Genomic DNA, 22765 nt, shown 5'->3' with positions numbered 1-22765 from the left:
AAAAAAAAAAGAGAACAATACGAATCGAACCATGTATGATTTAACTATTGATCCATCAAATATTTGAGAACAACTTCACGAATCGATCCCTTTAGCAATTTGGTCCATCAAATTCAAATGGGTTAAGCCCAATCCAAGCATCACTCGTTTAGAACCGCATAAGTTTAGGCAAATAAACAGTCGAAACTTAAGAGATGTATATGGATGAACTCCATCCAAAACTTGAGCCGTACACCTACAAGAACTAAGCATTAACCAAATCGGACACTACAAAGACATCAGACTTTCTCGAAAAATTTCGTACAAAACATATATTTCAGATTCAGATACTACAAAAATTCATATAGACACTTGAGTAAAAAACCGATTTTTTTTTTTTTGTTCAAAATGGTCATTTGTCCATAAAGGAAAAAGGAACAAGCCAATTCTATTTTTTTGGCAGCATAACAATAATAAAATGTCAGTCAAATTTCTCCCAATCCTGAGTTACATTGGCAGAAGGAGAAGCTGGAGGAGGAGGGTTCAAACTTCCAACACCGTTTCCAAAAGATTCCCACTCCGTGCTTACAGCTGCGGCTTTGCTCTGATCCACAAAAGGATTTGAATATCTCGCCTTCAACGTATCCACAACCTCCTGCAACTTTTGGACCCTACGTACCTGCCAACACAAACCCCCCAATCAAACTATTTTAACTATGCTTAGCTTAGACTGAAGATAGAAGGTATATCTCGAGTGATTCAATGGTGTACAACATGAACTTCTCCAAACTTAATATAAATCCTAATGTATCTTTTACTAAAGTCTCTACATTCACCACTAACTGAACAACAACATTACAAATGTATACATTTAGATCGTTGCAACTCATCCCACTGCCTTACAAGTCACAGGTACTCAATGTGAGTACCTCTATTGACATTCGTATCATCTAAACATATTATGCACACAGATGAAGAATGTAAACTAACCTCTGCCTTTCGCTGTACTCTAGCTTCCCCTTCTGCCTCAATGCCATCCAATTTGAGCAGCTGCCTCATGAGAAACTCTGCAGTCATGTCAAACTCCTCCACTGCAACTTTAGTCCCTCCATTCACAGCAACCTCTAAAGCAACAACCTAATTTTTCAGAAAGATAAAAAACAAACAAAACCAGCTTAAACACGATCCTTCCTCTACTTTCCTACCTTGATAAACAAAAGATGCAGCCTCTAAACCTTACCCTATCCGAGAGCTTATCGACTTCTCCTGTGACTGCGCCAACTGCAGCAATTGCCTTTGCCATCTCTTCGGTCATCACTGGAGGCTGTTCAACTTGTTCCACTCTCTTATTAGGATCCTCCACGAGGACAAGCTTAGACCCATCCTTAACACCAGCAGCTTGCAATTGTTCAGCGTCATCTTTCTCAACTCCCCTGAACAAGATCTTCAGCTCACTAGCCTCTAGCCCAGTTTTCTGGACAAGGGCTTTCTTCACATCCCCTGTTATCACATTCGAGCCTAAAGATATCAATATTTGACTACATCAACACAGCTCAAGAAGGAATTCCATTTACTGTACAATGAATCTACACGAAAATGTCTACCCACGCTAAATCCTCAGCCTAAGGTTATTCGGAATTTCAAGGTAATAGATCAGAATGAACATAGTTTTTCTTAATCAGAAAACGAATCGCGAAAATGAGCTTGTCGGCGAAAAAAGAGCGAGTTACCAAAAGTGGCGTGCGCAGAGACATGAAGATCGTGCTGAGATGAGCCATGGGAAACGAAAATCCTAATCGTCTGAGCAAAAACGGCGGAAGCAGAGTCGGGATCCTGGAGAGGTTGGTCGGAGGAGGCAGCGTCGTCGTCTCTTCGTTGGACGAGCATACCACCAGGTCTCACTTCCCATTCCGAATCGTCGGTTGAGTTATGCATCATCGTCTTCGAAAGACTTTGGTGTTGGACGTGGCCCCTTGGAGCACGAAATTAGGGTTTTCGCAGGGTATGGAAGATTTGATTCACCTCCTCCTCATGCCATACAAATTCTCCCAGATACACGGGTTTTCAACTTTTTCCCTTTTTTTCTTTTCTTTTTCTTTTTCTCCGTAAATAGAAAATTTAAGGAGGATGTTGGAGTGAACAAAATATCATGAGAACAAAACGACGAATATATAACAAAATATCTTAAAACTGGTTTACGTTTTTATATTTGGCTCTACAAAAATATGCATTTGTGTAGCTATGACCATATATGAACATGTGTATAGGACTTGATTTTTTTTTTTTTAAATAATGATAAAACCGATTTATTTTCTTTAAGAAGAGTAAAGAGACGATAATGTATACTAAGCTCTCCTTTCTTGTATTATACATATGAATATATGATGATTCCATAATATTCATTCAACAAAATTTTTGAAACCATATGATGATAGCTGATATGCTTATTAATATGGTTTCCGGTCGGTGAATTTGGTTTTATAGAAAGTTAGTAACAGAGCAGCAAGTAGCGTAGTGCGTGGTTTGTCCCATATTCAAGATGGACCAAGCACACAATAGCAGTCGAAAGATCTGACTAAGTCTCTGGAAGTTATAGAAATAGGAAACGGCAGCGAGAAAAACAGTAATGGTTTCATTCCCTACTTGATAGTTATTTCGCACAAGAAACATTTGTCAAGCACTGAGAGAGACTGATGCATAGTAGTTGGTGATCAAGTACAGTTCCCAAGTGAAGTGCCAATGCAGAGGCCAATGCCATGATTCCAAGGCTAAAAACTCTAAAAATGCAGTTTTAGGCACCGAACGACTCAAAAATACAAACTTGAAATCTTTAGAGCCGGAATTGCCTAGTTGGAGCATAAGATACATAAAAAGGAAATGCCTAACCATCGTTGAGATTGTCAACAACCTCGACCATAGATATAAGATCTTGAAACATCCAGAACGACAAAACAAGAAGAAACTCTGGAAAAGGATTTATGTTTTCAACTCTCTTGTCAATAGTACCTACTTCCTAGTAATAATAAGAATAAGCTCACATATGCATCTACTATTTTTCTTGTTCTTGACCCAAAACTTGGTCAGTCTGATGCTCTAGCTTCACTAGATATAATGTGCAGAAACAACATCAAACAAAATCCAAATACACAGGAACCAAGCAGCAAAATTGATTTGATCCCTCGTAAAAGTGTTCACTTTATTTGATCAACATAACAAGAAAATAGTCTAGCTTAGCCTTGTGGGATCAGACAAAGGCTAATGTATAGTGTATCCAGTTTCTTCTTCCTAATTCTCAAAAAGAGTGGAAATCAAATCTCTGTTTTACAGGAATGAAACACATCTTCCTACTCTTTCCGGGAACTATAAATCAAATGTATATTAATAAGATGAACAATACCCACCAAATGCTCCAACTTGGAAAACTCTTGAGTAGCTGAAAAGAATGAAAAATATACCATCTAAGAAGCCAATTTAGCCGCTTGTTCAGTCGCCTGATTAGCTTCGATTATCTTCTTATTCTTCTCAATCGCCGCCGCAACCTCCTGTGGCATATACTTCTCGTCGTGCTTCGCCAAAACTTCCGTCGCCGAGAAGAAGCAATCGAGATTCCTCGCTTTCTGAGAAACTGGTTTCGTGGAAACCTCCTTCTTCACTTCATCAGTTAACGGCTTGATGAATCCTTCAACCACAACGGAATGACCTTCCCTGAACAGATCCGGCAAAGATCCCTTGTACCTGACTAGAATATCAGTGATCAAATCGGTAATCACGAACTCCATCTCCTGAGACGCCGCAGGCTGCGCGACGCTGCCTTCTAGAACCAGACCTCCGAGCCTAAACTTGTTCTTCGTTGGATTCTCTGCGAATTTCTCCATAGCGTCCGATGGCGTAAGGTAGAAGACAAGCTGGTCCTGGAACTGATTGAGGACGATAACCACGAAGCCTGCGATGCAGCTGAAGGTTAAGGCGTAGGTCCATAAGCGGCGATTCTGCATCTGACGAGCTCTGGCTCCGATGTCGACCTTCTTGGGCCGCGTGGGGCCGCGGCGAGCGATTGAGAGGGATCGGAGGAAGGTGAAGGACGATAATCGCGACAGATCTGATGAGGCGGTGGTCAACGAATAAAGAATCGGCGTCGGAGATTCGAAGGATGACGATTGGATTTGAGGATGCCTTTGAATAGATCGCAGGATCTGAGAACTCCGACGGAACATGAACCTAGCCGCCATTTCCTGGATTTTCCAGAGCACGATAGTTTTTCCCCTCGAGATATTTTCTCGTAGGAAATCGAATTCCGAGAAAGTGAGAGAGGTTTATGGGGTTTTCTCCTTTGGATTGAGGAAAACAACAAAAATGGGAAAAAGGAGAAGGAAGCCACAAGCCGCCCACTGAAACTATGGACCATGTCAAGAACCTCTTTATGGTTTAGAGGGTTTAATACACTTCCCACGACATGTTTTTTTTTGTATGAGCGCCAATAAGAGACCTTCCCTCCATGAACATCTCCCCGGAACATTTATATCTGTCTCTTAAGAGTATTCATTCATTCTCATTGTCACGTTCTCCATGCATTGCAATGGCCACATTGTACATAAATGGCTTTTTGTGTTGTCTTAATATCATATTTTTCACCACTATTTGATATAAATTTCGAATGTCATCATCCTTTTACAGCGCTTCTGAGAATTTTCTTTCCGCACATTGGACCAGGTATAAGTTATAATGTATCACTCAGATTACTTATAGCTTAGTGATTTGGTTGGTCATGTAAACCGAAATGCATTCAAGATATTGGCTTGAACGTTATGCTGTTGTAGCTACAAAAATCTATATTTGAAAGACTAGATATCTTTTATTCCTATCTGAGAAAATATGTTTCGGATTTAAGTCGAGCAGGTCAATGCGAATGAACATTCCAGAAAAGGGTTTGTGCAACAACAAAAACACAAGTTGATAAGTAACTTTTACTTGTTCTTTTTTCTAAGAAGAAACTCTCTGAAACCCGAACATACAAAGAAAAAGGTACCTCAAAGTTCCAAAAATTCTTTAAAATAAACAAAGAGAAGATCTCCTCCTCATTCTTGAGCATTGCTACTTGCTTCCATTGGCTCAGCCTCCGTTGAGGCCTCCCCTGTCTCTCCTGCCTTCTTGGCTGCAATAAACATTCATAATCCCATCATGTTACTTTTTCCTCAACACCAACACTGTGGATTTGCATTTTGAGGTAAATGTCTGCAAATTTATTTTTATAACATCATACCTTTCTTCTTCTTTCCACCACCCTTCTTCTTTTTGAAACCCAAGGATAACCAACCTTTGATCTCAGGGTCCTCAATGGTCTTCGTAGGTTGAAGCTCCTGAAGCGAATGTGAGGTGATCCTATCCGATCCATTTGGCATCAGCAAAACTGTGAATTTAATCTGGGCCACAAAATCCCCTGTTGGAAAAAAAATTTATAATAAAATGAGTCCCAGTGTTAAGATTTATCAAATAGAGGTTTATGTATCAAAGAATCTTCATCGTCCTTACCAGGCTTCTCGTAAAGAACAGGATATGGTTGCAAAAGACCATGGTTCAAACACTCCACAAGTCCAAGACGTGCCCTTTTCTCCTCCAATGACCTAAATTGATCGTATTCTCAGGCAGTGTTAGTAAGTGAGATAATATTTTAAGAATATATATAAATGCTCAAGGTACAAAAGACACCTTGCAGTGAATGGCATATGGGGGAAGTTTTCTTTAATCTCGCTGATTATGAATCTGGAGGCCTTCATCTTTAACTGATAGTTAACAAGCTCATCTTTCCTGTAAATAGTTGTTTGCTTCTCATCTAATAGCTTCGGCTGCAAATTAGAAGATTGTGAGAACTCTGGCAATAAAAGAAGCATCGCTAATGGTCATCAACATGAGTTCAACAAAAGGCAATTTACCTTGCCATCACCAGTGCTTGCCACGATATCTATTGCATAGACTTCATTCTCTTCAAATTCCACATCATCAACCTTAGAATCTGGACTGGATACACTTAGGACAGCCTTGCTTCCATCTATCACCATTTGTTTCATCTGGTGGGAAAGAACCCCTTCAACAATTTTGCAGTCATAAGCTTCAGCCACCTTCTGAATAGCTTCAGTGACAGCATTGTTCTGCCACCAGAAGAAAACAGATATTCAATTGTCTTTATTGCAATATGGTGTAGGGTTAAACAGGAGACTACCAACTCATAGCAATAAATTTTGTTAATATATCATCCCCATATCAGAGTAACTATGACATAAGAGCCTCATTTGGATGTGAATCCATAGCATTCTTAGAGAATATTCATCCTTGGGGGAAACACAAATGAGAAACTTGTCCAGAATCAGCGAACCAATATCTTCTTAACTTAACATACGAGGGAAAAGGGAAGGAAAACAAAAACAAAAAAAATCTTTTCGGAAAAGTAGCGACCACTAACAGTAGTCTACACTAACAGTAGTCTACAGTGGAACCTACTAAAAATTGTAATTATCAAAAGTTCCCATCAGAGTAACTATGACATAAAAGCATCATGTGGATAATAATCCATAGCCAATAATAAGTGTTCATCATTTGGGTTTTGCAAAACCTTATCTATATAATTCAATAACCGAATACAAAGCCAGCAGCCAATAATTTCAACTTTCATGTAAGAGTAGCACCATATAAATAACTGGTTACCTTCTTCCCAGGACGTACAAGCCTCAAAGCAACTTCAGCGGCTGTATTTGCAGCAGCAATAACATCAGCTTTGCGTCCACTAATCGGTCCTTCTTGGAGAACATGTGTGTGGCCAACAAGGGCAATGAAACCATCAATATGGCATCCCATATCACTGATATGGAGAAGGCCAAAACAGCATCAGTTATAAAAACAAGTAACTCACGCAGACACATCTAAATATCATACAGACAAACACAAAGCCATTTCTTCAATACGACTTACATTTTCACCATATCACCTTCTTCCAAAACTGACTCATCACTAGCAAGCGGTGAGAAATGGCCTACGGTGTTGTTCACAGAAATGCATGTTGGAAAAGCGACACCTCGTTCAATCTTCTTCTTAGCATTCTTGTACATGCTCCCTGTTTGCCTTCATACAGAAAAAAAAAACAGAAGAAAACGAAACATGTGAGTAATGAAATCTTTTAGCAGGATATTAAGAACACGAAAACAGAATTGAAAACGAGTAAAAATATACTCACTCTTTGATGAAAGCATCTCCTTTCTCGCAGATATCGACAATCTTAGTTTTTGGCTTGCATTCAGCCAGGACAACCTGCAACGCCTCTGCAATTCCAACCCAAAAATAAATAAATACACAGAACATCAAAGAAAACAAAATCGATAAGGCCACACCATAAGAAATCTAATCCAAATCGGAAATGAAATTTTTTGGAGGAGATCAAAGAGGGCATTACTGTTAACGATTTCAGCGGCGCTCTTGTACTTGGTGACGACTTCAGACGAGGTAAGATCTAGCTCCTTCTCGTCTCTCTCATCGTCCGAACTCATATCTGAAAACTCACAAAGATCGGATACTCGCAGCGAAGTATTTAGGGTTTAAGAAATGGCTAAGGGAGGAGCGATTGGGGAACAATGGTGAGAAATGCAAATGAAGTTGGCTCAAATAAAGGCACTAGGGTTTTCGCTTGTGTCCTAGTTTGACGACACCGTTTCAGATAAATTCATCTTTTTGTTTTTACGTTTCCAATTGCAGCCACGCGTTCTACTTTTAATCCAACATGGGCCGAATGAAGACAGTTTTAAGATTGTCCCGACAAAACATGTGCGTAAACCGGCCCATGATTATCATATTTATTGGATAAATTCTAACTTTGGGGAAAAAAAAAATTAATATGGGTAAAATGATTTTTTCTTTTAAATGAGCAGAATCAAGGAGTTTTTTTTTTTTTTTTGTCAAGAATCAAGGAGTTTTAAATAGATAGAAAATGTTAGATAGTAGAGATACCGAATCCAACTACGTTAAATTTATATTAAAAGAAAAAAATCCCAATTTGTTGATAATAACTTCTTGGGTTCTTGGAGAAACAGAAAATGGATTAAAGCTAAACTTTGTAGTCGTGTCAAGCAGGTCGTTAATAACTGTAGCAAGTTGACTGAGTAAGCATCAACGTGTCATCTCCCCACGGCCAACACTCTCTGGTCTCGCCGCGTCGCCTTGTCCATGTAGCACCTTACTTTTCTTCTCCTTTTGTTTTCTAATGGAACCCATCAGTTTCTATTTATAGGAATATTGCGTCGTCCGTATCTTTGTCGGAGCATATAACCAAGCAAGAGCTTTTTAAAAAATCCTTAATTAAGTCGTTTTTTTTTTGGGCAAAATGGCATCAAAGCAACAAAGCCGCGAAGAGCTTGATGAGATGGCCAGGCAAGGAGAGACGGTCGTGCCAGGTGGCACTGGCGGCAAAAGCGTTGAAGCTCAAGAGCATCTCGCTGAAGGTCAATCACAACTTTGCTAATCTTTTTAATATCATATAACCAATTCACTCTTAATATCTTACTATAAAAGTAAACTATGAACATTACTTAAAAAAAAAATGTTTACTCTAATCTCCATGCTTTTATGAAAATTTGCATATGCACTTTTAATCATACTTTTTAGTCTAACGAGTTAGACTCATTAAAACACTAGTATATCTAATATAAGATGATTTATGTATATGCACTTTTAATCTTACTTTCTAGGCTAACGAGATCGACACATTAAAACACTAATATATCTTAATATAAGATGATTTTAGTTTTACTTGAATATAAACTAGCCTTCATGCTTACATGAAATTATGTATACATTGCTCAGGAAGGAGCAAGGGAGGGCAGACGAGGAAAGAGCAGCTTGGGCATGAAGGGTACCAGGAGATGGGTCACAAGGGAGGAGAGACGAGGAAAGAGCAACTTGGGCATGAAGGGTACCAGGAGATGGGTCACAAGGGAGGAGAGGCGAGGAAGGAGCAGCTTGGGCACGAGGGTTATCAGGAAATGGGTCACAAGGGAGGAGAGGCGAGAAAGGAGCAGCTAGGGACCGAGGGTTACAAGGAAATGGGACACAAGGGAGGCGAGGCGAGGAAGGAGCAGCTAGGGACCGAGGGTTACAAGGAAATGGGACACAAGGGAGGAGAGGCGAGGAAAGAGCAACTAGGGACCGAGGGTTATAAGGAGATGGGTCACAAGGGAGGAGAGGCGAGGAAGGAGCAGCTAGGAACCGAGGGTTATAAGGAGATGGGACGTTTAGGAGGACTCACTACGAAGGACAAATCTGGTGGAGAGCGTGCGGAGGAGAAAGGGATTGAGATCGATGAGTCTAAGTTCACCAACAAGTGATAGTAGCTAGTAAAGTCCGCTGCAACATCCTGTACGATAATCTGAATAAGTAACCTCTAGGTTTTGTGAGTTGCAGCGTGTGTCTTACTAATTAGGTTTAATGTCTAGTTTAATTTTCATGTGTGTGATATAACTACGCTAAGCTTGTACTAACGGTAGGGTTGTACCGCTCTGGAAGTTTTTTGAGTTTTTGGTGAGGGTGCAATCAAAATGGTATATCCGGTTATGGTTCTGATATGCGGTTTTACTCTAGTGTCTACTTACTACCAGTGTGACAGTATAACTTGTCTTAACATGACCGAGAGTCCTGCAATGTTTAGATTACATGCAAGTTGTGCTTGGTAAAATCAGTAGAAAATACGCACCAATACAGATGATAGAACTTTGTATTTGTCTTGAATAAAATTGATTTGTAGAATCAAGACAAAAGTATTGAAAATATACGGACTAATTAACATAAGTCCCGAAGGGGCATAAGAAACGCATTTCTGACCTTATTGGTACACTGCGATTACAACTTCACCCGATTCGGGTAAGTGGTTACAACAAGGATTGTTTCTGTACTGGTACATACATTTTACAATATCTGAGACTAGTCGAAGCCACCACATTTATGGCTCGCAATAGGATATTTGCTCTCGCCAAAACTCCATTCAAATACGCTCGTTCAGTGACTTGACGCTAATGCCGTCACGAATATGCCTAGCACCAAGAATGGCTGTGCGCTTGCCTGTAATCAAGCAGTGAATTTCAAACTTGTTAGTACTTAGCCTCCAATTGGCAAGACGAGCTCTACATTTTTTTCAGATGACTTACCTGGTACTTGACGTCGTATTTGACAGGGTCCTTGAGAAAGTACTTAAACTGCAGTTTGAAGAAGAGTGTAATAATCAGACGAGTGACGTTTAAACCGAACCAAAAAAAAGAGTGTTAATAATCAGACGAGTGACAAGAGTGTAGTGAATTTGAAGACGACACTGTTATACATCTTTACCTGGAACACAATCTGCGGAATAATCAAAGCAAGCAACGCCAACGCATAATAAGGTTTGCCAGATGCTAATAGATATCCTGCAATCAAATAAACATTTACTAGTGATGCGCAAAGATAGTGTGTCTCTTAAGCTTAGCTTATTAGCATCTATTTTACTACAGTTGGAGCAATCAAATCTATGAAGGAGGAATTTCCCAAAAAACAAAAAGACAGTTGGTACGTAAAATAGATGTTAATAGCCATATGAAAATCCACCAGACACACAAACAAAACATAAAAAAAATGCCTCTTCATTAGCTCATTTTTCTAAAGCTTGTGACCCGCAAAAAACCAAGGCATTTAGTTTCATTGCTTTGTGTTTTTGAACAGGTGGTGATAATTGATAAGATCAAGCAGAAGAAATAGAAGCCGCAGCTGCACAAAACTCTATTACATACCGGCAACAGAGAGCTGAGTAATGTCAATAGCACCAACGCATATCCATTTTGCAGCTTCAGTGCCAAAAGCTACTGGGAGAGACTGAAGTCCCATTGCTCTGTCTCCTTCAACACTTTTGAAGTCATTAACAATGGCTATTCCCAACTACAATATTACACAGGTAGATGAAGCAAAATTAGACTATCAGAGATAACAAAGAAAAAGCGTCATAAAAGTTTGCAAAAAGAGTACCCCAGCTATGCTGTACAAGAGTGTTAGAACAACAACGTCTGGTGTAAGAGTGCCAAACAATGCTTGCCCAGCCCACCTATCAATCAAGTGAACAAAAATAACAAATCAATGAGATAAGAACACGCTATGTATTGATGCACGAAATATCTTACCAAGGCAAACTGATATAGCTTGCTCCAAGTGCAAAATTTCCAACCCATCCGTTTTGCTTTAGCTGCAAAGAGATTCGTTCATGTATTGATAAGTTCTAAACTCCATCGCGAAGACGACGCAGAATGTTTAGTCACTGCAGCAGTGGAAATTCGGTATAGAACTTACCTTAAGAGGTGGAGCAGAGTATATATAAGACAACAAGGATCCTCCCAAAGCAAGATAGAACAAAGTGGGAGTGGTATGCCCTGCCTGAAAAGGGAGGGTTGAGTAAATGTGATGTGCCGTTTATCCGTAATAGTTACATCAAAACCGAAAACTTACCCACACATCTAAGGTTCCAGCAATTCCAAGACCTCCTAGCAATAGCACCCAGACTTGTGTAATAACCTGCATTTAAGGAGTTGCAAACAAGGAGGAGAAATCATTAATCAAACAAACTTACGGTTATAAGCTAAAAATGTTCCGTATCAGTACCTCTTGCTCTGATATTGCTCCAGATGGAATTGGGCGATATGGCTCATTAATTGCATCAATATCTCGATCATACCAGTCGTTGATTGTCTGGGAACCGATACGTCTAAGTTATGTAGCACTAAGAAAATGCAATACTTCAAAGAAAAACTCCAGGTTTTTGTTCAGCGAAATCAGACCTGTGTGTAGCCAGTAAGACATGGGCCAGACATCATCATGCAAAGAATCGACTTAGCAACATCCTCTGGGGTCCAGTGGAAGTTTCCTGCCAAAAGAAACAATTTTAAAGGAAATGTATTTTGAGCAACCAAAGACTTAGTCATGGGATTCCAGAGAAAACAATTTAGCGAAGACGTCAAGAAGATTGTAAAGAGGTTCAAATGTTACCTGAAGCAGCAGCACCACAGACCACTCCCCACACCAATGGGGGCCAGGTGACTGGTTTTGTTAGCTGAAGACGAATCTTCCATTTATTCTGAACACAGAAATATAAGTGAACATCTAACTCTTTTTAGCTAGCTAATTAAATATGCAGCATTTTTTGTCATAATTGTTTACTAAAACGTGAGTACATACATATGCAATGATGAGAGAAACACCTAAACTATGTCATTATGCACACAACACATGATGGATTTTGTTCTCATTCCTTTTAATTGTGATACATCAATTTCTGAATTTCACATGCACTGGACAAAAATTCAAAAATGTCCGAGAAGATGAAGAAAGTTACAGTCTCTTGAGCTGCTCCTTTGATACCCAAAAGCTGGTTAATGCTCGAACCTCCGGCTGGTGCCCTGTCCGGTACCTGAGATTCAACTGCCGTGGAGATTCAAACCCTAGTTAAGTAAGCTTCAAATCTAACGAAAGACTTACAAAAAAAAAATGAAAGTTCAAAAAACCTTTATCCGTATCAGTCTCCGCCGCACGCACAACCAATCTCCGCCCTACGAACATAGCAAAATCAGCGAAAAGTCGAAGAATGCGATCAGAATCCGACTAAATTAATGGAATGTACCAGACGATTCGAAGTCCAACGTCGACCAAACGGGACGCCGACGAGTGAACTCGACGGAATCCGGGTTCCGGAGAGAGAGAACTCCGACTCGATCGACGGAGGAAACTCTAGAGGTAAGGATGGAGGAGACGGTGTTGAGAATCGAAGTCATAGAAGCGGCGGAGAGAATCGTCTCTGGTGGTGGCAGCAAGCCGGAGATGGAGTGGTGTGAGCTTTTTTTTTGGGCAGTTAGCTGTTTCGGGAAAGCTGTGGCTGTAAGTTACCGGCGATAAGAGTCCACGTCACATTTTTGGCGGCCTCCATTGCCATGCTACTACGTGGCACAAATCTCTTGCACAATCACAATTTAATTTTTCAAATTGAATTAACAACAGATATTTTGTTCGAGGCCCATGCGTTTAAGGGAAAGCCCATTAGCACCGACGACACACACGTGGCAACAGTCAACTTCGAAGGGAAAATAATAGAACAATCTTTGACATTCTTTTCTCTGATCTCGTTCTTGAACAATAATATCAAACTCAAACATCATCCTTCAAATTTAATCTTCTTTTTCGAATATTATTTCAAATCGCAGTATTGTGTTGATGGAGATCGCTTCATCTTCAAGTAGATTCAAGCTCTACGATCTTTTTGAGCTTCTGGAGTTTCCTGATAAGTACGTCGTCAAACCCGTCGAATCGCCTCATGAAGGCTTCTCCGTCGATCGGCGCGATGGCCACATCAAATCTCTTGATGGTAAATCATTCTTTCTCTCCTCAGCTCTCTCTCCGTTTCCTGTTTTGCTTTCAAGATAAAACTTGGCATCTTTAGGGATGATTACCCGAAACTAGCTATAACAGGTTACGAGGAAATGTAGAGGAAATCTGTTGTATTCTCATGTTTAGCCTGTTGTATTTGATGTTACTGTTTCTATTCTACTTCAGAAAACACTTCCTCTGGAAATCCTACCAGAGTCTCTACTATCTATGGCGTAGGAGGAACTATTAGGCTCTTAGCAGGTGAAATTATTTCCTATACTTCTTTTAATTTGTTTTGGTTTCTGCTTAAATGAAACCTGTACTGTGTTTGCATATGAGATGAGAGTTTTATTGCGGTTTTCGTCTCATATTTTAGGAACATACTTGCTTGTTATAATGTCTCGGGAGGAAGTTGGGACTTTCCTCGGTTTTCCCATTTTTCGAGCCACTGCTATGAAGTTCCTACCTTGCAATGAGGCTTTGAAGTTTGCTACTTCTCAAGAAGTAAGTTTTTGTGAAGTTGTAACAGATATACGATTTTAGCAGTTTTTATCACGTTAAGTTGTCTGTGGAACTTTTTCATTACTTGGTAATGGTGGCTTGTGCAGAAAAAGGACGAAACATATTTTAGGACTCTGTTACAATCACTTGAGGCAACCCCAGGATTGTATTTTTCGTATGGAACAGATCTAACAGTCAAGTAAGTTTCACTATCTGATCATCTTGAGTAAAGAGTGTCGTTCTCCAGATGTGTGTGATCCTTTGTATAAGTAGGATATCCACAGCTTTAAGGATATTTATCAAATTCATTCATCCAATGTTTCAGCTTGCAAAGAAGGTGCAAGCTAGCTGAAGGTTGGACGCGTAAGCCCATGTGGAAGCAGGTTGGTTATTCATCTGATTCTTATCTTATTTTCTTAGATCCAGTGCAATTTCATTTTTTCTGTTACGACATTGTTGTCGTCGAGTTACAGTTAAGCTGAAGGTTTTTTTCTTGCATGTCAGGCTGACCCTCGTTATGTTTGGAACTGGCATCTTTTGGAGGAAATGATTGAATGCAAAGTAAGTTTTCTGACACTTGTTCTAATCTTCTCATTCCATTTCAAACTTCGCAGATCTAATCTGCTCTTATCGTGGCAGCTGGATGGTTTTATTATCCCTCTACTTCAAGGAAATATCCTTTCTTTATCTTCTGAAGCTTCTGTTTCGCTTCTTCTTGGACTACATATATATATATGTGTGTGTGTGTGTGTAAGATTGTGTCTTTCAAATATTCATGTTAACAGACGATATACATGTTTGTTTAAAAATTAACCAACGGTTAAGCTACCAAGTTGCTGAGCTAAAGCTCAAGAATTCTCCTGCTGTCATATCATTACTTTCCAGGCGCTGTACACGGCGTCTAGGTAAGTTTTAATTTTGTGATTAGTGCTGCTGGAAAATTCAGTTAAATGCATGTCTGTTTGACAGTCATGTTGGAATACGGCGTCTAGGTACACGTATGTGGAGAAGAGGAGCCAATCTTGAGGGAGACACTGCTAATTTTGTCGAAACTGAACAAGTAGTGGAGATTAATGGTTTCAAGTTCTCATTATTGCAGGTATACCTCTGTTAGGAGCTCATTCACATGCTGTGTCTTGTTGCTCATTCATGTGCGGTGTCCTGTTGAAATGATCTTTTTTTGTTACTGTACTGGGTCATCTGCAATATTATGTGGACATTTATTGTTAAATAAAAAATTTATGTGAGATTTCTTTCATAGCTCCGGAAAAAAATATCCAATGTGACTCATTTCAGCGGAATCGTTACTGCTTTAAAAGTTTTGGATATGCTTGAAATCCACTGTTTCATTATTTTGTTACTTCATACCTCTACTTAGTATTTATAAGGCACCATGCTCCGTTTTTAAGGTTTCCCTTCATTTCTTGTCGATTGTAATGGTCTTGCTTTCACTTGCTAGGTTCGAGGTTCAATTCCACTTCTTTGGGAGCAGATTGTTGATTTGAGCTATAAGCCACGACTTAAGATAAATAAGCATGAAGAGACGGTAACTTTACTGATTTTATTGCCGATTTGTTATACGCTGTCCTGCCCTCGACCTTGACTAGTTTACTTTCTGCCTCTAGCCGAAGGTTGTGCATCGCCATTTCCATGATCTTTGCCAAAGATATGGAGAAATCATGGCAGTTGACCTAACAGATCAGGTTGATTTCTTCGTTCCTCATTCAGATAACATAAGTACATGGCATAAAACATATGTGCACTCTGAAATCTATGACACCTTAGCTTCAACTCTATTGCGGTTTCTGCTATGCAATATTCACTTGCTTACTTTTTTGTCTGAGTAACTTAGTCTCTCACATTTTACTACATTAGCATGGAGATGAAGGTGACTTAAGCAAAGCATACGCCACCGAAATGGATAGGCTTCCAAATGTGAGGTAAAATTCTTTTTGCTTGTTGACACATTCACCTTAATCCTTCGTTTTTTATCATTTAATGTATTTGGTTTTCGTTTGGGATATTTTTCAGCAATCACTGTGAAGTTTTCCCGTTTCCTGACACTTAAACATTTTCTCGTTTGTTTGGATGTCGCTCACCTTCTCTTTATTCAAAGTGTTCTTCGATCGTACACATCAACTGGATTTAAAGATATTAATAGTTAATGAGGTTTTTTTTATGCAGATATGTCTCCTTTGACTTCCATCAAATCTGTGGAACTACAAACTTCGACAACTTGGGGGTACTGTATGAACAGATTGGGGATGAATTTGAAAAGCAAGGGTAAGCAGACAAATTATCGTTTTGATTCTGCTCGTTTCAGATCTAGATGCTAAGTTAATATGGTTAGCAGTCAGAAGTTGTTTATTTGGTTCAAGTTAGGTAGCTGCTATCTGTGTGCATAGTATTTTGTTTCAGCTGCCACTAATCCAAGCTGAGCAGATATTTCCTTGTAGACGCAGACGAGAACATCCTAGAAGAGCAGAAAGGAGTTATCAGATCTAACTGCATCGACTGCCTTGACCGCACAAATGTTACCCAGGTTTGTTGAATGCATTTCTTACTCTTTTTCGTTTCCATTAGCCATCATTGTACTTCTTCTGATTGTATTCTAAAACCTTTTTTCATTGAACTGCGTCTGATTGCATTCTGAAACCTTTTTTCATTGCATCATATGAAAAGAATTACATGGCCCAAAAATCTCTGAATCTACAACTTAAAAGGATCGGAGTGTTTGATTCCACAGAGTGTGTATCCATGTTCGAGGATGATTACACAAAATTCAAAACAAGTAAGTGGTTATTGCTTCCAACTTTTCAGTGCGCTTTCCAGTTTTATAGCTGTAAAGAATATCTTCCGTCTTCATCAAAAGAGTAATCATTTTTTGCTGTTCTAATAGTTTGGGCCGAGCAAGGGGACGCGATTAGCTTGCAATACGCCGGGACCTATGCTCTTAAGGGCGACCTCGTCAGGTGAGAAATGTCTCCCCTAAGATATCTTGAAAAATGTTGCTTTTAAAACTGTTAATATGTAGGATTTGTGATTATAGAAATAAAGCTGAACTATGCTTGTGATATATTGCACAGTTTTCTCTGAAATTTTCAAGGCATCGGCTTAGATCAATATACTCAATAAGAAAGACGATGACAACAGTTACATATTGGTAATATATGATCTGGGGTTATGGTGCAGGTACGGGAAACAGACGGTGTCTGGAGCAATCAAAGATGGCATCAGTGCGATGTCGAGGTACTATCTGAATAATTTCCAGGATGGTGTGAGGCAGGCAAGTTTCTTTCACAAAATTAGAGTTGAGGTTAATATAAGGTCAAATATGAGAAACTGAAGGAAAAGAAAACAAAGAAATGAAAGCGAGATTTTTCATATTCCAGGATGCTTTGGATCTCATAAGTGGTCGCTATACAGTTGGCACAAACAGCCCTTCACAAATACAGCCTATTGGATCACAACCGTCTGTATGTTCCTCCTAACCCCTAGAAACACTTTGGTTAGATGCTGATTGGATTTTTGTTTTTATTTCCTTGCTTGTTTTGTTTTGTTGGGTGAGAATATACAGTTTCTGCCGGTGGCGTCAGCATTGCTGATAGGTGGTGTAACAGTGACATCTTTCACAATTCATCAAGGTAAAAGGCTTTTTGATTCAATATTTTGACTTGAAGGAATGAGTTGTTAAAATGATATGTGTGTTGGGTGATAAACACAGCGGGAAGAAACACGCAGCAGTATCTGGCATCGGCGTTGTGGGCAGGAGTGACTGCAGGAGTTGTGGCGATGATCAAAGCCAATGGAAGGCACTTATGTTCTAAGCCTCGTCTTTGCCATCTCATTTGATTCTTTCTACATTCAGATTCTCTGCCTTGGCCACATTCTTCTCAAATCCCACGACCTCTCTCTTTCTTCTCTTTCACGTGTTTTCTTGTTCAACTTACGTGTGCAAGCTTTGAATACTTAAAAGGGCCATATCAAAAATAATCAAATAAGTCTACAAAAACTAAACAATGTACATATAGTGATGTTTATTCAGACTATTATTTATTTTTCATATTATTTTGATTTCTTCTTCAAACCAATCTAAATTTCTGTTATAGTTTAGTATAAACTGGATCAGAACATATTTTTACAGAACCAAGAAAACCCAGAAAGACATTTAAATCGAGATGCAACAAACGTTTTACTTATTATTTCTGCTTCTTTGAATTGAATAAAATGTTACGGAATGATTCTATTCCCTGTTACATGAATCCATAATTGCAATCAAAGTTTGCGCACGACCCTTTGAGATAGATTTTATTTGCCCCACATTACATTATTAAAGTAACCAACAGACAACAACAAACACTGCACAAACCTTAATTAACCTTAAAGACGGCTCCGTGAAACCGGTTTGAAACTCGCGATTCCCGTTACTTCCCTTGCCGTCACTAAGGTGTTTATATCGTAAGTCCCTTCGTATGTATAAATGGGTTCAAGGTCACAGAAAGCCTGCAAATATTTTACTTTTTTAGCACTTAACTCTGACCATTTTTCATTAATACCCAACGAAGCTCACCTTTGCCACCAGAAAATCAGCTAAAATTCCATTCCCACCGAGTAATTCCCGACCTAGCGAAGCTGTTTCCCTTCCCTTCGATGAAATCCATGCCTAGAGAAAACACATAATTGGTTATGCAAATGATTTCAGTCAACGTTTACTATTGAGCTATGCTTGATTCTACACTACAATGCAGATTTTAATAAGCAAAAAGGATTTTTTGCTATACCTTTCCTAAACTGGCCTGACCTGGAGTCATCTGACCCGACTCATATAGCTTGCAGAGGCGCCAACCCATAAGAAACATCGCTTGAACATTACCCAACATCTGCACAAGCTTTTGTTGATTTATTTGGAAAGCAGCCAACGGTGCTCCAAACTGTTTCCTCTCCTTCAGGTATCTTTGAACAATACACATTAAATGGGGAATTATTGTAAGAAACGAGATAATGCACAAAACTATGATTACTGTGGTCTGGCTGTTTCTATGGTAATGAATACCTGTGACACATATCGTAGATTCCCATTGATATGCCGATTGGTTGCCAGGCGACCATTACACGTGAAACAGCAAGGACCTATTCATGTTTAGTGTAGACAACCACTTTAATATCACAACAACGAGAGGAGAATGTAATGTTTTGCTTGTGTTAAAATATCCAAAGACCATTTTTGGGTCATGCGGAATTATCACCACAGTACCTTGCTGGTATCCTGAAAAGAATTCACCCCAGGTAACCGATCCTCATCCGGAACAAATACATTCTGTAGTAGTATATCTCCATTTTGAACCATACGTAAGCCTATTTTATTCGCCATCTTTGTTGCCTTTAGGCCAGGCGCATCTTTCTTGACTATGTATCTGCAAGAGGGCTGCTGCTCAGTAATTTTCCAAAGCAGAAAATATAGTCTATCTTAAATATATCAAGAGCCATGTATTTAGAATAACACATAAGTCCAGTATGCTCTTGATAACGGTTTATACAATATTTATTGTTCAGTACACTTAATTGTAGAGCAAGCTATTTACCATATTCTTGAAAAAATGGATTTTAAAATCTACCGTTAGTTGAAATTACGAGCCACCTCACTCGCGTAAGACACGACATCTACACCTAAGACACAAAATATCTGAGAGATCTAAGAAACTCAAGAATCTGACATACCCGTTGATCTGGTTAGTTGTCGTATTCCTAGCAAAGATGATTAACAGATCTGCAAAGGTGCTGTTTCCGATCCAACGTTTTTGTCCCTCAATTATCCAACCTCCTTCAACCTGATGAAGTAGACAATTTAAACAAGTAGAAAGATTGAAACACTCCAGTTGTTGAAGAAGTAGAGCAGGAACGGATACAAGCAAATGAAAACAAGGAGAGAAGCCAGCCACACCTTTTTGGCTGTTGTTCGTAGACCACTTGCATCACTTCCATTATCAGGCTCTGTCAACGCCTTCATACAAGTTCAATATACGAAATGGTATCAACATCAGCTTTACATAACACAAAGTTTTATTTAGGGATGCAAATAGTCTACGTTCAAGATCGAAGTACTCACCCAACAAGCCACAGTATTCAATTTCGCCAAAGAAGGCAAATACTTCTGTTTCTGTTCTTCTGATCCACAGAGTGCTATTCTTGACAAAATCAGAAGAAATTAAGCTTATGGATATCCTACGGTGTTTCTCACCAAAAATAGAAAATAAATACGAAACAAGCTAAGAGCTTTCTTTTAGTAGATCTCACCAATAGTAAGCATGCCCAAAGAAGAATGCACCAAAATGAAAGTCGAACAGCTTGCATCAACTCTAGCTATTTCTGCTGTTGCAATTGCATTAGCGGTGATGGAGAGGCCAGGACAGCCATAACCCTAAGAAGTCAGACAAAAAATTAATATTGAAATCAACATCTACATAATCAAAAAAGAAACCAGAGACAAGCATTGCAAATTACCTTGATCGAGCCACCAGCAACACCAATAGCCCCAAGCTTTGGAACGATATGGAACGGAAATTCTGCCTTTTCCCAGTACTGAGGAGTAAAAATCACCCAAAAAAAGAACAATAATGTAACACAATGATACCATCATTAGTAAACAAAACAAAATAAACATCTTGAACAGGAAGATAAACACCTCTGCCATGATCGGGGCAACTTCTTTCTCCATGCACTCCCTCACTCTCTTCCGTACGGCCTGTTCCTCCGGAGTCAATAGATCATTGAAATGATAATAGTCTGAAGCTGTAGCAGTATCAAGTATAGAAAAAACATATGAGGCCAAAGCACAACAAATCATCCAAATGTATTGTTTGGTAAGAAAACAAATAGATTGAATAATCCTTACTGCACGGTGGAAATGTCGAGGCTGGAGTTGCTTGAGGAAATGCTACAGATATGTCCATAGAAGGTAAATTAAAATATGAACTCTTCACCTTCTTCTCTGTGATTTCTGCAAGACCAAAACACATTCATAATCAAAATTCTCAACTCTAAAAACCAAAATTCATAGATAATCTCGTCTTTACTTCCTATATACTGTATATTACATAAGTTTCAGCAATCATGATCTGCAAATGAAACAGTTCGCGAATTGGAAATCGCAAAAGCCCCTGAAAATTCGCCATCTCCAAACTCACACGCAGAAGTGCAGAACACAATTCCATTGACGGAACCAACGATATTACTTGGTTGATCGGTGATCGACACATAAATCGTCAAAAACAAAGTAAAACTCGTCCATTTCTCGAGAATTGAACAAGACATTAATTAAAAAAAAAAAAAAAAAAAAGAAGATCAAACCAGAGAGCAAAAACAGCTGCAATCAGATGAAGAGTAAAACGAAACATGCAAACCATGAGAAAAAGGAATGAAGACTGTGAAGACGGTAACGAACCTCGATCTGCAGATGATAGCACAGTCATGGCGAGGATTGTAATTGAAAATTTTATTTGGCTTCTTCGTGTTGGAACGAAAGTCGATACAAGGAGATAGAATGAATTATAATATGCAAGACCCGACCCGGTTACGTGTTTAATTTTTTTGTTTTAAGATAAGATCTTTTGTCTGTTTTTGTTCAAAAGATAAGACTTTTTTTTTTTCATAGAAGTTATCGATTCCATTTTAAAGTTATTCTTAAGCAATGTATTGATAGTTTTTGTTTCTTTGATTGAGAATAATGTAGTCGACTGAAATTGATAAATATTTTTTTTTCAAAAAAGGGTTATCAACTAAACACAATGTATTTTTTAAATAATTTTTGTTTGCTTCTGTTAAAAAATGTGGTTTTAATGTTAAGATGTTGTACCTTTTTCAAATATATACAACCTAATCTACTCACTGAAACCTAAAAAAAACATAATGTTTGACATACAGGAAACGATTACAATTAGAAAAATAGAACGAAATTTTTTGATAAAAGTAATAGATAGATGTTACGTACAGGCCCCGTCTTTTAGGTGACAAATGACAACAGCACTTAATAATTATGAACAATAGAGACAGATAGTGAAATATTTGGAACTTTTAGCCGTAGAATTAGAAACGATATCAAACACTCAGACAAATCGTGTCGTTTAACGTTCCATTGTTACTTTCAACCACAGCAATGCCAATGAACATACATTGTTGCTATTCGTTTGTCGTCATCGCATGAAGATGGAAGGTCTGAAAATTAATTTGTAAGAGAATAAAAGACTTGCGAATTCTTTAGCCAAAAGAGCCATCATTTTTGGCTCATTTTCTCGAACTGAATTTCATATTCTTTTTAAATAGGTTAATCCACTTAGATTTATATGTTTTTGTTTGTTTTACAAGGACTAGTTGTTCCTTGGATGTATACAAGACATTCAACTTTTGTTGGACACATGTGTTTTTTTTTTTGCCACTTCATCACCTTTATATTGTAGTTTGTACGTATTAATTTTGGGTTTCGATATAAGATCATCCGCGTATATTTTTTAATATATAATTAAGAAAGGTGGTTTGATAATTAAGAAAGGAGTAATAGATAATAATTCAGGAAAAATTACATCTTTATTGTAACATGTGTTTGAACTCAAACTTGATCTACCACCCATAAATTTAATGGGCTAAGCTTTTTGAGTTGTCTATTATATATATCAGTATATCACTGTGATTTGTAAACTACTGGCTTATACTTGTTGTGTTCACCGTATCATAATCTGAAATTAATTTTGGAAGTGTGCATGTGTGAGTTGTAAACAAGATTGTACTGAAATATACATATATAGACAAGCAATCATTTCCAACAGTTAAAATTCTAACATACTTTACATTTGATATAGAATTGAGCTCGTACTTAAATATC

The 22765-nt window shown here is 38.6% G+C and overlaps 7 protein-coding genes across 7 annotated transcripts; 2 read left to right on the top strand and 5 right to left on the bottom strand.

Annotated features, from left to right (window-relative positions):
- Nucleotides 1-304: 304 nt before the first annotated feature.
- Nucleotides 305-2097, bottom strand: LOC18020813 (BAG family molecular chaperone regulator 4). Its single transcript, XM_006403819.2, has 4 exons — nucleotides 1710-2097; nucleotides 1220-1479; nucleotides 970-1116; nucleotides 305-658 (listed from the first exon to the last, which is right to left on the bottom strand). Exons 1-4 carry the CDS (start codon nucleotides 1915-1917, stop codon nucleotides 461-463), a joined length of 813 nt encoding a protein of 270 aa, XP_006403882.1. The 5' UTR covers nucleotides 1918-2097; the 3' UTR covers nucleotides 305-460.
- A 1041-nt stretch (nucleotides 2098-3138) lies between these two features.
- On the bottom strand, nucleotides 3139-4368 carry LOC18020812 (cytochrome c-type biogenesis protein CcmE homolog, mitochondrial). Its single transcript, XM_006403818.2, has one exon. The coding sequence runs from the start codon at nucleotides 4206-4208 to the stop codon at nucleotides 3438-3440; it is 771 nt and encodes a 256-aa protein (XP_006403881.1). The 5' UTR covers nucleotides 4209-4368; the 3' UTR covers nucleotides 3139-3437.
- A 474-nt stretch (nucleotides 4369-4842) lies between these two features.
- LOC18020811 (ERBB-3 BINDING PROTEIN 1) lies at nucleotides 4843-7650 on the bottom strand. Its single transcript, XM_006403817.2, has 9 exons — nucleotides 7421-7650; nucleotides 7205-7289; nucleotides 6943-7092; nucleotides 6679-6832; nucleotides 5910-6125; nucleotides 5686-5822; nucleotides 5509-5600; nucleotides 5240-5416; nucleotides 4843-5131 (listed from the first exon to the last, which is right to left on the bottom strand). Exons 1-9 carry the CDS (start codon nucleotides 7512-7514, stop codon nucleotides 5055-5057), a joined length of 1182 nt encoding a protein of 393 aa, XP_006403880.1. The 5' UTR covers nucleotides 7515-7650; the 3' UTR covers nucleotides 4843-5054.
- A 632-nt stretch (nucleotides 7651-8282) lies between these two features.
- LOC18020810 (em-like protein GEA1) lies at nucleotides 8283-9572 on the top strand. The gene is made up of 2 exons (XM_006403816.2): nucleotides 8283-8462; nucleotides 8824-9572. Exons 1-2 carry the CDS (start codon nucleotides 8345-8347, stop codon nucleotides 9342-9344), a joined length of 639 nt encoding a protein of 212 aa, XP_006403879.1. The 5' UTR covers nucleotides 8283-8344; the 3' UTR covers nucleotides 9345-9572.
- Nucleotides 9573-9814: 242 nt separating this feature from the next.
- On the bottom strand, nucleotides 9815-12928 carry LOC18020809 (chlorophyll synthase, chloroplastic). The gene is made up of 14 exons (XM_024157897.1): nucleotides 12650-12928; nucleotides 12534-12578; nucleotides 12365-12450; nucleotides 12019-12106; nucleotides 11811-11896; nucleotides 11635-11721; nucleotides 11482-11547; nucleotides 11326-11409; nucleotides 11160-11221; nucleotides 11008-11083; nucleotides 10776-10920; nucleotides 10339-10415; nucleotides 10161-10208; nucleotides 9815-10074 (listed from the first exon to the last, which is right to left on the bottom strand). Exons 1-14 carry the CDS (start codon nucleotides 12798-12800, stop codon nucleotides 10012-10014), a joined length of 1164 nt encoding a protein of 387 aa, XP_024013665.1. The 5' UTR covers nucleotides 12801-12928; the 3' UTR covers nucleotides 9815-10011.
- A 234-nt stretch (nucleotides 12929-13162) lies between these two features.
- On the top strand, nucleotides 13163-17964 carry LOC18020808 (phosphoinositide phosphatase SAC8). The gene is made up of 20 exons (XM_024157651.1): nucleotides 13163-13387; nucleotides 13576-13650; nucleotides 13766-13893; nucleotides 13998-14089; nucleotides 14216-14273; nucleotides 14395-14451; nucleotides 14530-14563; nucleotides 14715-14795; nucleotides 14883-14989; nucleotides 15350-15436; nucleotides 15516-15593; nucleotides 15766-15830; nucleotides 16075-16173; nucleotides 16333-16432; nucleotides 16573-16681; nucleotides 16790-16862; nucleotides 17083-17176; nucleotides 17283-17366; nucleotides 17468-17534; nucleotides 17615-17964. Exons 1-20 carry the CDS (start codon nucleotides 13237-13239, stop codon nucleotides 17740-17742), a joined length of 1767 nt encoding a protein of 588 aa, XP_024013419.1. The 5' UTR covers nucleotides 13163-13236; the 3' UTR covers nucleotides 17743-17964.
- Nucleotides 17965-18065: 101 nt separating this feature from the next.
- On the bottom strand, nucleotides 18066-21515 carry LOC18020807 (acyl-coenzyme A oxidase 4, peroxisomal). Its single transcript, XM_006403813.2, has 13 exons — nucleotides 21332-21515; nucleotides 20783-20887; nucleotides 20573-20679; nucleotides 20392-20469; nucleotides 20185-20308; nucleotides 19997-20070; nucleotides 19832-19891; nucleotides 19609-19718; nucleotides 19145-19304; nucleotides 18944-19020; nucleotides 18672-18843; nucleotides 18461-18553; nucleotides 18066-18393 (listed from the first exon to the last, which is right to left on the bottom strand). The coding sequence occupies exons 1-13, from the start codon at nucleotides 21357-21359 to the stop codon at nucleotides 18271-18273; spliced, it is 1311 nt and encodes a 436-aa protein (XP_006403876.1). The 5' UTR covers nucleotides 21360-21515; the 3' UTR covers nucleotides 18066-18270.
- Nucleotides 21516-22765: the final 1250 nt, after the last annotated feature.

The sequence above is a fragment of the Eutrema salsugineum genome, unplaced genomic scaffold, assembly GCF_000478725.1.
Source record: "Eutrema salsugineum unplaced genomic scaffold, Eutsalg1_0 scaffold_16, whole genome shotgun sequence".
In the NCBI taxonomy this organism is placed as follows: Eukaryota; Viridiplantae; Streptophyta; class Magnoliopsida; order Brassicales; family Brassicaceae; genus Eutrema; species Eutrema salsugineum.
The sequence above is the reverse complement of the archived record's forward strand: the minus strand, read 5'-3'. Positions and strand labels throughout refer to the sequence as shown.